This window comes from Thunnus albacares, chromosome 19 (genome assembly GCF_914725855.1).
Source record: "Thunnus albacares chromosome 19, fThuAlb1.1, whole genome shotgun sequence".
NCBI lineage: Eukaryota > Metazoa > Chordata > Actinopteri > Scombriformes > Scombridae > Thunnus > Thunnus albacares.
The window spans coordinates 14,508,680-14,524,761 of NC_058124.1; the positions used below are offsets into that span (position 1 = coordinate 14,508,680).

The 16,082-nt window shown below is 41.1% G+C and overlaps 1 protein-coding gene across 4 annotated transcripts in view; it reads right to left on the reverse strand.

The window, feature by feature from the left end:
* ripor2 (RHO family interacting cell polarization regulator 2) overlaps window positions 1-16,082 on the reverse strand; it is a 65,074-nt gene that overhangs the window by 7,763 nt on the left and 41,229 nt on the right. For all 4 annotated transcript variants that reach the window (XM_044335768.1, XM_044335770.1, XM_044335769.1 and 1 more), the window contains exons 3-14: window positions 15,910-16,065; window positions 15,376-15,454; window positions 14,577-14,600; window positions 14,034-14,087; window positions 5,721-5,870; window positions 5,026-5,089; window positions 4,633-4,676; window positions 3,626-3,751; window positions 3,151-3,299; window positions 2,482-2,611; window positions 668-1,423; window positions 96-280 (exon numbers count right to left, since the gene is read on the reverse strand). In XM_044335768.1, coding sequence (XP_044191703.1) covers window positions 96-280; window positions 668-1,423; window positions 2,482-2,611; window positions 3,151-3,299; window positions 3,626-3,751; window positions 4,633-4,676; window positions 5,026-5,089; window positions 5,721-5,870; window positions 14,034-14,087; window positions 14,577-14,600; window positions 15,376-15,454; window positions 15,910-16,065 — 1,917 coding nt within the window. The remainder of the gene's footprint in view (window positions 1-95; window positions 281-667; window positions 1,424-2,481; window positions 2,612-3,150; window positions 3,300-3,625; window positions 3,752-4,632; window positions 4,677-5,025; window positions 5,090-5,720; window positions 5,871-14,033; window positions 14,088-14,576; window positions 14,601-15,375; window positions 15,455-15,909; window positions 16,066-16,082) is intronic.

Sequence of the window (16,082 nt, forward strand, 5' to 3'; positions counted from 1 at the left end):
AACTGTACCATGCATACATTTATAAATTAGAAGGCCATGATACAACGGAAAATGTACTCGGCGTCATTGTCCTCCTCCCTCTGTCCTCCACTTACCCGATCCTCTCTCCGTCTGTATCAAAAAGCGGAGACCTCTGTGGGGGAATGCTGAGGACAGTGTTATCGTCTCCTGTATCCTCATCGTCAAAGTCAGAGGTGTTGAGGAAGTCAAAGCTCTCCAGGGCGCTCTCCACTGTCAGACTGAGGCTGGATGACCGGCTCCTGTGACCCGGGAGACGACACTACAGACAGGAGGAGGTAAAAGTGTGTTAACCCTTAAAAATTCTACAACATGATCAAAGTAAACCTGCCACAGTTCTTGCCATGATATCTAATCCATGTCTCGTTCTTGCTTTATCTTTTGACATCTGAATCAGGGGTAAACTCTTGGTGAGTATTTCTATGTGATCATCTACCTTCTGTATTACTTTATCAGAGTACAGTAAAAATAAATAATATAGGTACATAGTATGTGGCAAGGAGGAGGATTTAATGAGTATGAACTGTAACTAGTTAACAATTTGGATGAGGAACACAGTAAAAGGTCGAGTTTATTTAAAAAGTGTCACTCCCTGAAACTACTCAATATAAAATACTTCTTTGTTCATTCAGTGCAGTAAGTAGGTCACCTTCAGTAGGTCCTCCAGGCGCATCACTTCCTGCTCCAGGTCCTGCAGCTCTCTGCAGCGGTGAGTCAGTGATTCCAGCCTCATCAGCAGACTGTGGATGGCCTCCTCCAGGCTGCTCTCCAAGAAGGCCCTGCTTCCCTCTCCTGCCCAGCTCAGGCTTCCTCCACCCTCCATGGAGCTTCCACTCAGTGGCATAATGTCTGAAGAAGTCAGCCTCTTCACAAGCTGCCTCGTCAGGCTGCCTCCCTCCTCTGTGTCCAGCTCCACAGGTTTCAGTTCGTCGGTGTGGTCCAAGAAAACATCCTCTGGGGCCACTGTAGACAGGTGGCCGTCAGAACACAACGACGGAGCAGCCGAACCAGAGTTGGAACCTGAGTTTCGCTGGGACTCTGTGCGCTCCCACTCTGAATCCTCTGCCACCTCCGCTTCGTCACTGGCGAGGCTGGCGCTGGTCCCGCTAGCCCTGCTCCCTCTACTACCCGTCTCCCCATCTTCTTCGTACTCCTCCTCCTCTTCCTCCTCTAAATGCTCCTCTGCGATGGAGTCACCTCTTGTTGGGAGGATTTGTGAAGGTGACGGGTCTATTTCTGGCGGAGTGACGGTGATCTCAGGGTTGGACTGGCCTGTGGAGTGGGAGCTTGGTGCAGGGCTGGGGCTGGGCGTGGAGCCAGAGGTGTCGGAGAAGGTGAAAGAGAGACGCTTGCACTCAGCCACACCGCAGCCGCCATTTTCAAAGACATCATCTGGTAAAGTGGACTGAAAGGGAAGACAGGGGAGTAAACATGTGTTGCAGAAAAGTATGGGAGATTAATCTGGAGATGTAGTTTGAAATGAGTGCATGTAAGACAAAGAGAAAGCTCTCTCAAGTGAAGAAAGTAATGGCAACTTATTTAAAAGATCTATTCCAACTCCACTGTTTTCTCTAAATTATTATGACCAGTTCTTCTCAACCAAGACAGTAAATTAAATCTGAACAGAAACAGATAACAACAACACAGACAGCTTAAAGCATGTCATGCAAATAAACATGCACATAGCCACACATGGCATTTTGCAGCCAACAGAAAGGGACTGAACAAGCCCAAATGTGTCCACAGCAGCAGGAGAGTAAAATCCCCACCATGTCAGTGAGGAAGGGGGCACACAAGAGTCCGGTTAGGAGGGCTGAGGGGCCACAACACACTCACATAGACCTCCAGACTGGATTTGGGCCTTGGCCGGAGTGAGGCCAGGTCGCCAAACGAGCGACTGCGCCTTAGCTTCTCTAGCAGGGTGTCTCGGAGCATGTGCAGGAAGGACAGGCGCTGGCGCTCCACAGGATATGGCCGCCACTTCTTTACACAAATGCACGCAGGCAAATAGGACAAGGTGTTGGGTAATTCGAGTGAAGGCAGGTGAGTGAGATACAAGAAGGAGGGATAAACGTGTAAAGTGGGACAGAGTGTGGGTAAGGGGTTTTAATGCAGAAATGCAAAGGGGGGGATAGCGGGGAAATGGGTGAGGGTTAGTTTATTAGCACTAGCGTTACTCACATACATTACATGCATTAACTAAGAAAACTGCAAGATTTGGGACCATAATTAAAATGTCCATATAGCAGGGTGCAGGCAAAAGTCAAATTAGTGTGCAGAGACTATGGAGTCAGCTCAATTCTCTCAGTTACAGGTCTGCAAAATATACAGTTCAGTTTCCTCTACTGTAGCTAAGATGTCTATTTACATTGATTTGGGGAAGAAACAGCAGCAGAATGAGATAAAAGCTACTGTCTCCCACCACATCTATCAAGTGAAAGGAGGCTTGTGTGTTGGACTCACAAAGAAGGAGGTGTCCTGGAAGGTGGGGGTCTCCGGCGTGCCCTGGCTGTAGACTGATACTCGTCTCTGGAGTGCTGTGGCTTTGCTCACATTGCCAGATGACAGAGTCAGGTCCTCGACATCGAAGGGGCTGGAGGAGACAGCAGATCAATCATCTCTGTTTACTTGCTGTGTAAGGGATTTCTTTAATTCGGGGTCGTTGCAGGACAGAACTGAGTTGCTTGACATAACTTGTAATGACCATGTTTCCCCACCAGATGGCAGGAAACCATAAGTCATGTAACAGCTATTGAAGGCATTCATTGGCAACAAAACATACAACCAGTGATGGAGGGATCAAAATAGTTATAGACTGTTCCTCACAACCCTGCGACCCAGCAGCGACACCATCAAAGCATTGAAAGTCTTTTAAATATATCAGACTGGAACACGAAGTAACATTTGTGCAATTGAATGAATCTACAGTATCTGTATTAGTAAAACAATCTACCATACAAATTATGCAATAATAAAACAGCTTTTTACTGCTTGAATAATTTGGTTGGCTTTATTGTTATTATTCTGCTGAAGACAGTACAGTTTCCTACATAAAAATCTACAGTCTAACCAAAAAAAATGCTTGAACAACATAAAAAATGGTGCTTGTTGTATGTATTAAAGGATACTTACTACCACGTGACCTCCAGGTTGAGTTTAATAGTTCCCAGGTCATTGACGTCCACAGCCACCACCTGAGGCATGGCAGTGAACAGCTCCTTGGTCTCGCAGATCACGCTGCCCACCAGCATGTGAGTGGCCAAGCCCTTCAGCTCTGTCACCTGATTGGGCCAAAAACAGGATTTATTTATTTACTACTTGTGTCTGGGAAATGATAGTCAAGTTCTTCACAAGTCAGATGATTGTTGATAAAGTGTTTAGTTGCACCAGCCGTGATTTTGTGTAAACTATCACATTCGACTGCAGATAAGAAGTCAAACAGAGACTTGTGCAGAATCCACTCATCGGTTGGACCTGATAAGCCTATCAGTCCTGGATAACGTGCATGGAAAAACAAACCTGCATATTGTATTGTACGTCTGCTTTTCAACTTTCACTTTCTGTATTTACTGCTATCTCAGGCACTAAGTTAACTAGTTATCAGTACCTTGATGTTGATAAGGTCAGTGATGAGAGGCATGAAGACCATCTCGTCTCCATCCCAAGTCTGTCTGGAGTTAACTTCAATCCTCCCCTTTAACTTCCACCTCTGGCGACCATACCGCATGAAGATCTAAAGGCAACAAATGAGAAGGCAGCAGACAGAAAAGAAAGAAATGAGTCATAATCCAGAGAAAGAACAAAGCTTTGATAGCTGTGAGTTAGTACAATAGCAAATTGTTTCAATAATGGAGATGGAAACCTTAAAGTGACAAATGTAATTGTCCAAAATGTTGAACATCTGTATACACGTTCTTTGGTCGTGTCCCAAACTGATTAACTTTTGGAACAAAGTTTTTAATTTTTATAAATAACATTCTGGAGATATCCCTGCAGATGAATCCTAAAAAACCAGTACTGGGAGTAATCCCCCGAGATCATAGATATATTCATAAATATAAATATACTCATAATTAAATATTCTTTTGGTTAAAGCAACAGACATGTATAACTGGACATTGCCTCAGCGAGGATGGACGTTCCACAAGAGAATGGATGAGCAGATTAAAAGGAAAATGGTAAAAGAATTACCTACAAACTAAAGCTGCAGACAAAAACATAAAACAAGGACACCCACTGATCAGAAATAATATCTTATGCCAATGAAATGAACATAAATGTTGTGTTATAATGCAGCTTTCTTATTGATCCATCCTCTCTTATAACTTACTCACTTTTTACTTGTTTGTTTTTCCCTTTCTTATTTTTTTCATCGTTTTTTTTTTTGGCCCAATTTTTTCTTTTCTGGGGAATTTTCCGTTTGTTTGTTTGTTTGCTGTCTCATTTCTGCAATTTGCATTTGTAAGATCATTTTCGGAAACTTCTGTGAGCAAATGGAAAGAAATTAACAAGTCGCTTGCAAAATGTTTACATCTAAACAAAACTCTGTTGAGAAACCTCTCACATGATGATGAGATGTCAGTGTGAGTGTTAAAGACAAGACAATGAACTTGCCTCATATTGGTCTCCAGGACAGAGCCTAGCAAAGCCGGCCAAACCTGTCAAAGAGAAGAAATGGATCTTTGGAACTTTTTTTTTTATTATTCACACAGAACAGGCAGAAGAAACAGGAAACTGACATGATGTGGATAACCACAAGTTCTGCAACCTTAGCTGACTTTCTAATCCAGGGTGACAACACAGTGGTTCAGTTTTCCGCTACAGTATTCATGACTTTTGGCTTTTGGTTGACATATTACTTGTAATAGGACAGTGTGGACATGCTCTGAATAATAAGCTGTCAACACATCAACAAAACATTCAAAACAATAAAAGAAGTAACGCCTTCCATTTCAGAGGAATGTATCAATATGTGGATGGGTTTTCTTAGAAGAATTCTTATCTCACCTTTCATTTTGATATGAAACTCCCCGAGCAGGTTCTCCAGTTCGCTCTCAAATGTGCTCATGTTCTGTGAAAGACAAAAGGAAGAAGATAAGACAGATTGCATAAAAGCCCTTTGTCACACAAGACAAGAACAACAATAGCAATCATGTTATCTCTGGAGATTTTGACAATGCCAGTCAACACTAAACAGCAGAGTAGGCAGGATGGCTGGTCTAAGCCCTGAGGACAGATGAGGACAGATGATGACAGGTGTGTGTGTGTGTGTGTGTGTTACTAGGATTTAAAGGTCATTATGTAAGTATTTGGCTTTACGTGTTCATGTTTACAGTTGAGTATATTGTGGGTGTTGTCAGGTGGGATCAACTCTTTATGGCATATTGTTTACATGTGTTTACATCTGCAAGTGTGTCATTCAACATCTTGAAATGTTTTTGTTCCAATTGTATTTCAGGTGCTTCATGTTTTCATAATAATATCTATTAACTACACTAAAGCCAGCGTCTTCACTATATCATTACCCATACAGACCATATTAGTCAACAGTCATTACTTTACATACTTACAAATAAATGTAGTGCAGTTAAAAAGGACATTATTTTCCTCTGAAACGTAGTGGAATGGAAGTATAAAGTAGTATAAAGTACACTACTTGAGCAAATGTACTTTATGTTGTTGTTGATGCTCTATGTCAGTACCTCAGTGTATTCTTTGTATCGGCGGTTGACCTCTGCGATGCTCTCCTTGGTGCCTTTAGTGGAGGGAGATGAGGAGAAAGCCTGCTTCATCCGGCTGGCACCTTCCCTCAGACGGCTCTGGATGCAGAACGCCTCATAGAGCTCGTCCACCTGAACACACACAAACACAGAGAGGCCCCCCCATCTTTAGTAAGTGCACCAGAAGGACAAGCATGCATTCACACACATGCAAAGTTTCACATTAATTAATGCACAAACACACACACACACACACACACGAGGGGAAACTTCTGCACTAATCAAATGAAGCGAGTCTTTGAAGTTTGAAACCCTCCATACATTACATCAAAACATCCCTGGGCAGGACGCAAACTCCCCCAAAAACTTCAAACTGCCATCTAAATTATTCTAGATGTGTTCACATCTCACTGGGATTCATTCAAGGGTGCCTGACATGGCTTTAGGTTTGAACAGTAACTCAGCACTGATGTTGGGTTTTGAACAACAGCTAAAAATAGGTTTTGTTGACAATGAAACACTGACAAAATATATAAAAAGAAGGTTAAAATGTGACTGAGAGTACATTTTTAGATTCCAGAGAGGAGAAAAGAGGAAGAGGCTGACAAGGTAAAAACAACAAAAGAGGTGATAGGAAAAGAAATTAGAGTAATATCAAAGCAAAAATTATTCATAGACAGAGAGAAAGACATCAAAAGAGACAAGATAGGGATGAACAGATAAGTAGCAGAGACTCCTAAACTGCCAGAGTGAACAGATACAGCTGGTATGTGTCAGTATGACTGTAGCCTCCAGTGGCAGACGCTACGCCGTCCCAGTCTGAGACCCCAGTGGGACACTCCCAAAGCGGGGGAACAACAGACGGCGTTTAGAGCTCATTTGGAGACGTCTGCCCCGACTTCTGATTGCAGCGCCAGCCTGATCTCATCCAAACCCACAGGGGGAGAGGGAACGACTCCATCGATATCCTGCTTTTTTTACTGTGAGCTGGAATGTGATGTGAAATGATCAGAATAAGACGTGTTGGATGTGTCAGGCACCTGTTTCAAGGATTTTAAGGCTTCCAGATTGTGTTCAAAGCTTTCATAGTATTATTTTCTCCAACTTCAGTGCCTCCTTGATCCAATCTCCAAATGTAGGGGATGAAACATGCTTCCATTTCAGAACAATAAGGTAACTGGGCAACATGGTAGTTAAAGTCAAAACCTTTTGCAATGACCCACACAGATTATTGTCATGGGAACGCCAAAAATCGGGAAGTAATGGTTACATCACAAGCATTTTGCAGCGTTTTTAATACAATACTGAAATAGTTGGGGTCAAGACTATTACATATGTGTTCACTTTCCAATCATCAACACTGGAAAACTCTTTATTTTATCATTTCACTCTGTTATTTTATTGTAAAACACTTTGGAACTATGTTCAGAAAAGTGCAATAAAAACATATAGCCATGTTTATATGAAAATGAATAAAAAGGTAACTCCATGGCAGAAGACTTCTGTTTAAAGAGCATCAGAGTTAAAAAGGTGTTAAAATCTGACACTTTCTTTTGTTAGTGTGTTCGTGTTTGTTTTTATCATCTTTTCATCTAACAAAGCGTACTATAGCTTTTTTTTAAAAAGCGTGAGGATGAATCACTATGTTCATGTCAAAAGTGTCAAAATCGGCAGGATCAAACAAAACAGAGTTAAAACTCTACGGAATCAAAGTAAGTGTCCTTGAGAAACAGAGACAAAAATGCACTTTTGCTGAGTCATTTCTCTCACAAAACCCAATCAACTAACAATCCAGATTTTAAGCGTCCTGTCCATCTAATTTTCTGTCTTCCTGAGTTCACATATGATCGGAGTGACATCCGGGCAAAACAAAACACCTCTGGTGAGACTCATCAAAGGGAAATATTGCAGCTTGCCTGACAAGAGCGCTGAAATATTGATGCTTCGCTTTTTATGGCACTCATTAGGGAGAAGTGGGAGAAAATGGGCCATTCTGGCTCGTGCTGTCCTAGCAGCTTCTCTGAGTGTTTGTTTGTGTGTCTTTATGTCTGAAGCGCACACCGCCGGCATGCTTGTGACTGCAGATGTATAATGGAGAGAGTGTAATGTTTTTGCTGTGGTGGATGGGCACACTCACATGAAGGTTTAATGTATGATAAAAAGTGAAATGCTGCTGTGGTTTGCAGTGGGGTTTTTCTGTTCAGGATGGGTAATGTCTGTAAAGTTATAATGACTTATCTTGGCTTACATACATACAAAAAGACAACCAGCCCACTTCAGCACTCCCCAACCCCCGACTGGGACCCAGCCCCGTCTGTCTGTCTGTGGTATGTGGTGTATATGGTGCGGCTACAGCAGCTGAACTGAGCCAGCTATATAACACCCTCCAACCACGACTGTTATTCTCAGCTCTCTGCCTGCTATGGAGCTGGTCCAGAGCCAACAATCGACAGCTTTAAAACAAGTTTGTTTACAACGTAACCAAGGAAAACATGAGCTATGGATATTTTTGAATTTTCACTGGTAAAGAAGAGGAACTTAAACTGTGTCGAAAGAAGTGAACTTTTGCACTGAGTAAGTCGAGCAATACTATGTTATTGTACTCCTGAATGAGTAGGTGACTACAATGAGTTCAATTCATTTGGAGAAAATTGTGCTTTTCGGTAACAAAAACAGGCCTTCACAAACTGGGGCTGATGAATAGCCATCATTCTGCTCAAGCCATCACTAATCATATCATTATCAATTAATTAAGCTAATTTTTCGCCCCCAATTACAATAGCCCCTTGCTGCCTTCAAGGAAATGTCCTTCTGAAGGTCAGCCAAGCTCCGCTCCAGAGGACAGCCATCAGCATATTGCGGTGCCTCGGGCTCATTTCACCCCCAGTAAAAGAAGAAACAGGAAAACACAAACAAAGAAAATACAGAAACTGCAACACAGGCATATACATAAAACGTGTATTAAAATACACACATACACACATATTGAGCAGCTAATATGCTTCTTTGCACACACACTTTATGTCAGGGGGCGAGTGATTATAAAACAAGTAAACCAATGTGTGAAGTCCCCTTTTAAAAGCCGCTGAGGACATAAAATGTGACACCAGTGTGCTCATTTAAAGGGCTATTTCAACACAAAAATCAATCCTTGTTTAAAATTCATCCCATAACAAAAAAACACCTGAACCTTTTTTAATTAACTCTTACCAGATGTTAAAGAGATATTAAATGTAAATGTATTCTAAATTACATCCTCTATTGGACTCAGAGTCCCTGTATTAATTACAGCTCAGTGGGATGACAAAACCTGCTCCGCTCAGAGCCCTAGTGAGGGATTATGGGAAAATCTTTATTGGGGAATCAATTATGCCCCGGGTGAGGATAATACAGTGTTCACATTTATGAGGATGAAATATCTCTTTTACACTAGCTGTTGCTGTTTTTTGTATTTTCAAGTCCAGCTGAAGATAATCCTTTAAAAAAATATGAACTAATGATGTTTGTTTGGTACAGTCAGAGGTAAATGTGGTGTTTTTTTTGATTATCTGGGAGTTTTAAAGGATTGTCTCTCCTGTATATCTGAGTTTAATAGCGGGGAATGTTGAATACAAGCGGAGAATCTTTAGGATATGGCAGGAATCCTCTTAAGATATGGCCATTGGAGGATAATGGTGCACACACACACACATCCACACACACACTTTCTGCCCGGGGGCAAGTGATTATAAGGAGATTAAAACAGGCGGGCCACATCAAACAGCATCAAACACACACGACCCTCTCTGGGGAACTTAGAGTGTCTGTGTATGTGTGTGTGTTAGTGTTAAAATTCAAGGGAGGAGTGGAAAGCAAGAAAAAAATAATCACATGCAAAGTACTTACATTCATTTTGTATTGAATTTAGTACACGGTTAACACACACAGACACACACACACTCCCTCTCTCTCAGGGGAAGAGGAGGCGCCTGGCAGCCACACATCTCACCTTCAATCTCTGTCACTCATCTCTTTAATGATGCCCTGCTGATACTAGAGGCCAACACACACACACACATATATATGTATATATATATATATATATATATATACAGCCACTTACACACACCATGGACCCTATCCCATGCAGGACATCATAGGGGTTGTATTGTGCCACCTGCTTCCTCCATGTGTGCCAATTACTGCTCAGACATCTGCAGGCAGCCAGCAGCACGAACAGGAACAAAAGACCCGGCTGATGTGAGTCACAAACACACACACTCGCTCACTAACAACTCGCTGATAGACGATTGTTAAGTCGTCCCTCACGGCAGCTGTCCTGCACAAAGAGCCACGCCTGCGCCTGAGCACAAGCGCCAACAAACAAGTGCACACTTACTGTAGCTCGCAGCTGCTGAAACACTAAACATCCTCTCAGAGTTACCGATTAATTAACTGTGAGGTGTTTTTATTGTCCTGCTTTTTTTTCAGTTTTATTCATACTGTATGTTTTTGTTCACATATATGATTTATGCATGTGTATGATGCTGACATACTCAACTGAATGACAAAATACTCATCTAACATTCATTTTCATATCAGGTACTCTGGGTGTCCTGTGTTATTTTGTCAGAAAAAGTTGGCAAATAAAACCTACTTTTCCTTTTACAATCCATTCATAGGTCAGACCTCAGCCTATTTCCTGTATCCCTCCACTGACGCAGCAACTTTTGTGTCTGAAAAAGCACACACACAAACACACACACACACACACTCTCCAGCTGTTAGTACCAATAGCAAAAATATAAAAGGTGATGATGACTCCTTTGTCATCTTTCTCCTCCTCTCCGTAGGTCTATAAGCAACACCTGCCTATTAAATGTTTTATCCTTCCCTACCTAAACACACACACACCTCTCAAATACAACTGTCTTTTCTAATTCATAGATAAACCTTTTTAATAGGTTACTTCTTATTGTTTACAAATAGTGAAAGTTTTGGTTCAGGTGTGGTTTAACAAAACCCAGCTGACACTGAAACTTAACTTCACATGATGTATTTCATTGTGGTCACTGACTAAATAGGAAATTCAGAGTGACAGTTCGGCAACACTCAGATAGTGTCCTCACAGATTTCATGTGCTGCTGAAAGCTGAAAGTGGGTGATGACAGACTGGTTACCTCACATATTGATAACCTCTAATTAAAAAAAAAAAAAAAAAAATCTGTATATTGTTGTCGGGGCTGTGAAGAGAGATGAGGGGAAAATGTAGCACAGATTGCCCCAAATTCAAGGTAATTACCACAAAAAACAGCCTATGATAGATTGTAAAATTATGTAATAATTATTCAGATTTTTTTGGCTGATAATATAGTTTCCTCACAACCCAAAGCCAAATGTTCCAAGGCTTGGTGCCAGTCTGCAGCCCAGATGTTGGGAACCTCACCTCTAGTCTGTCTGAAGGTAATTGATAGACCTGACAGCTGTGTGGGAATTGATAATTGGATAAACACACAAAACTCTGTCAGAGTCTCATTAACAGACAGATCATCACAGCAGCACCAGTTCAGGCATCAGTTATACTGTAACTTCACCACTCTCTATATCTTTATATGAGGATGAGGCCAGTTCTTTGTGTGCGTGTGTTTTAATTCCCTGACCTCAATGCTTTTGTGGTTGGCTGATTCTCTTAGCTGAACACTCAATTGATCTCACTCGATAGCTATCTGCTGATGCTGAGGTTTGGAAATGGACCTGTCTAGTGTGTCTGTGTGTATGTGTGTGTGTACATGTGTGTGTAAAGTCAATAGTTTACGAGGCAGGCAGAGGGCTTCCAGGGCTGATAGTTAACTTGGCATTGATGGCACTGACATGAGTTTTATTCATGATTGCAATTTGCCTAAAATTCAAATCATAAATTACAAGAGTTATTCCAAACTTTCACAGTTCCTATAAAATCTGCACAATGATAATTCATTGTTGTAATGTTGCATGCAACATTTTCAGAGAATATTGTCATTTTCCTCTGTAGAAAAAAGCCAGAACATTTACTACACTACATGCCTACTTCCTGCAGTCAAATAATACTGTTTGATGCAGAAACTCTGATGGAAAAACTAGTTTATAAAACCAACAGATTCAAATAATGACAAAGAATTACTGACTCAAGTTTTTAACACAAAGCCTTTAGAATTTATTGAAACTATTTGATCTCCAGCCAACAGACTACATAAAGTCAATTCAATGAAAAGAAGAGGATTTATTAAAAAGGGCACTGGTCTATATTTGTAACGAAAGACCACAGAGAGAGAGAGAGAGAGAGAGCTAGATTTAACTTTCTCTTTGCTTTTACTTTTGTGGCTTTTTTTTTACCTGCCTGACTAGATAAATCAGTCACTCCCTCACTGTTTCAAATATTTACAAGTGTGTTCAAATCTATTTTTATACAGAGCTGGGAAGAACAGAGGACAAGAGGCTTGTCTGCTTCAGAATGATGGTGGATGTTAAGGAGAAAGGCTTTGAGTGTGTGTTTGTTTTAAACTCAGAGGACAGAATCTGCCTGTGTTTTTTTGTTATTAAAGTCAAAGTGGAGCACGAATGCAGATACATTCCCTGAGTTCCTCAAAAAACCAAATGTCTCTCATCAGACATTTTTTTCTCCATTTCTTCTCATCTTCTTGTGTTTAAGGACTATGTCAATGGCTCCCCACTATGGCCTGACCTAGATGCACTGTCGTCTTCAACCCTTCAGAAACACTTCTGAGGCGCAAATCTGTCTGCTTGTCTTCTGTCGTATTCTTACGTACATGTGTGGACGTCTGAAGGTGAGATTTTATTGTCCGTCTGGGTGTATAGGAACATAAAGGGTTAACGTCACCCAGTAGATGGCTCCTCTGAGCTCCTCAGGACTTCAAAGGCTCCGTCTCCGGGTAACCATGGTTACCTTTGGAACGGCGCTGTTGTTTGGGCGTGTGTGTTCTGATTGCCTGCTGTCACGTCTGATTTGATGCACAGCGAGGGAGACCATTACAGGACTACAAAAGGGGACGTGGAAGAGAAGTCACAGAACCTCGCAACCATGCAGGGGGGATTAATGTCCCCACCTGGCCACCTGGGAGGAGACTACAAAGGAGGATGGAGGGGGAAAAAAAGTTACCCTACCTGGCAACCTTGGTAGGGAAGTTTTTGCCTAAATCATCAAACAGTTGGAACCGTTCCTAATATGTCAACACATGAACCAGAAACGAGCTGGAAAAAATCTGGCTGCAAAAATCCTGTCAAACCAACTTAAAACAAGTCAGTGGAGCGTAGCGTAAAACTGCAACCTTACTGAATAACTCAACATGAAACCAGAAACTTCTAAAGACCCGAAAAGGCAAATTATCACCCCTATTTTGTCAGAATGATCAAATTTCCAGGTCTATATTTATATTCTGGGGCTCTATTGGTATATATTTACATGATTTACAGTTTTAAAAAACCCTTATTTATCTTATACTGTCTCTTTATGCTGTCCCTCAGTTCAGCCTCTGTCTCAAACAGGCTGTTGTAGCTCCTGTCTCCTTAAGACCCCTCCTGATGAGCACACTCTGTTCTGATTGGCCAGCTTCAGGAAGCTGCCCATCGGCAGCCCTCTGGCAGCTCGGCACACTACATAAACAAACAGTAGCAGGATTTCACTTCTCTTTCTTGTTCTTTACTCGAAATGGAAACAGGAAATATTGCAAAATATGCTTAGCAACAAAGATCACAGAACGGACATTTGTGTGCAAACAATCTGATGTCATCATGAGGAGGAAGTAGAGGTAACATTGCAAACTGAAACCTGGGCTTTTGATTTTCAGGGAGCATTTTTACATACACTTGTTATGACATCATAACTATAAAAATAACAAAAATCACAAGAGGCATGATATGTCCCCTTTAAATGAATAGTTTCACATTTTTTTTCTTTGGATTTTGTATAGATGAAACAAACGAGATATCAACTGTTAATTAGTGAGCTTTAGTGGTGCTGGTAGGTGGATTTTGTTAGCTTTGGACAGAGCCAGGCTCACTGTTAGCCTCTGTTCCAGTCTTTGTGCTAAGCTAAGCTAAGCTAACCGTCTGCTGGTTAGGCATGAAAGTGGGAGCAATTTTCTCAGCTAACTGTGTGGATGTCAGAGATGTGAAGAAGCTAAAGAGAAAGAAGAATTATTGTGAAGTATTGAAAGCTTCAACAGTGCTTAGTGGCTGCTTTTTCAAGGTGCAGTACAAACATGCAGAAAAGCTCACACAATTTATCGAGTATTGACATTGACAAAAAAAAGTTCTTACCTTGCTCATGTGAAACTCCAGACGTCTCATGTATCTCTCAATGGTTTTGATTTGCTGCAGACAGACAGGCACAACAATTCACTGGAGGTCATGAGAACATGGTTACACATAGTTGATAGCTATAAATATAACCAATAATCAATAATTATGTCCATACTACAGGATATAATGAGGTACAGTTTGCAAGATGGAGCTTATATGACAAAAGTGACATTTGGGATTGTTAAATGTATGTAATTAGATTGGCAAAATGTCCAATTATATCATATGTGTTTCTTATATGCAAATATGCTTTTCATGATATGGACGTGCTTTATTCCCTCTTTGCAGCCTCTCACAGTTCTCTCAAGCTGCCTCTCTTCCTCTCGATTCACCCACTGTCTCCCTCTTTCATCATTTCTCTACCTGCATTATTCTTCAAATCCTGTATTTTTTTTTTTTTCCTTCCTCCCCTTCAACTCTTTCCTACATCAAAAGATTCCCGTAAACGCGCACCAAACTTGGAGCGGTTGTTACAGTGGACCCTCCCCTCCATCAACTCACCTTGTCAAGATCGTACAGAACTCCCTGGAGAGAAAAACACACACACACACACACACACACACACACACACACACACACACACACACACACATTCATACAGTTACTACAGGAGTACAGCATAGTTGGGTGTGTTTAAGCAAAGCAGACTGCAGTTGTCTGGCATCAAAAAAAAAAGAATCCCATGAGTGTACAGTATGTGTGTGAGACTGAAATATTATTGTTGTTGTACGTGATATAATCATGATGTAATCTAAATGACAATAAAACAGAGCCGAGATCTGAAAAGTGATACTGGCTGCCAAAACTTTTGCTCTTACTGCTTCCATACACAGATATTCATGAGAAATAAACTACATACATGATGGGATGAATTATTATGTTATGAATTGTTTGCATTTGTACATTCACTCTTTGAGCTCTTGGAGACAAAAGCAAGCTAACACTTTCTGTGGCTCTTGAGATGAGAGCGTCATATCGGACATTAATTAGTTTCTGACTTCTAAACAGCATTCAAGTCAACATCCAAGTTGTAATTATGACTGGGAAATAGGATTTTCCTGAAAGCTCCAATATAGATCCGACTTAGGCGTTTAATAATAATGAAGTACCTAAAAACCAAACCAAACCTCAGCAGAAATCCATCATTCAAGGTAATTAAACCCAATTTAGTGGATATATTTTTATATTGACAATGCACAGTATTTTTTAAACCCTCACATGGAAATTGTTTCTACCATCCTATCTGTCGGACGTGAATGCAGCATAAACTGTAGCTGGAATGTAAATAGTAGTTTCTCACCAGGCGAGAGTTCCTCTTCATGTCCTTCATCAGAGACATGAGTTTGTCCAGTTCTGTTTGATGAACTTCTAGATACTCACTACAGGACAAAAAAACCCCAAAAAAACGTGGATAAGACGCAACTTTAATGACCAATGTGAGAGAAATTAGAACATTGCTGTGGCAAAAGCAATAGCAGGCAGGAATGCAAACATACTCTAGATTATGTATAATATAAATAATATGAATGTATATACTGTATAACAGTATTTGACAGCAATATAAACACATTAGCATATAAATATTTGTGCATTCATATAAATATATGTGTCCACAACCCCAAACAGGGTGGAAATGTACAAATTAAAGATAAGAACAAGTCACTAACATTTATGTACTGAAACTGTACACACACGTCTCACTCACTTAAAAAGAAAAGAAGTTACTCTGCAACGTTCAGCGAGTTTATATATCGCAGAGGAAAATATTTTTATACTTGACGGAGTGAAGTGTGTGTACACAGTGTAGGTGTACATCAGTGTAAGTGTTACTCACTCCAGGCCTTGTTTGAGTGCAGTGTAAACCTCCTCCAATCTTTTAGGCTGCGGCTCTCTGGAGCTGCTGCCTCCCTTGTGACCCGACAGGTGGGGCTTCTTGGGCTTGGACTGAGGCTTCTTCTGCACCGCCGTGTTCCCCATGAAAGAGTTACACCTACACACACACACACA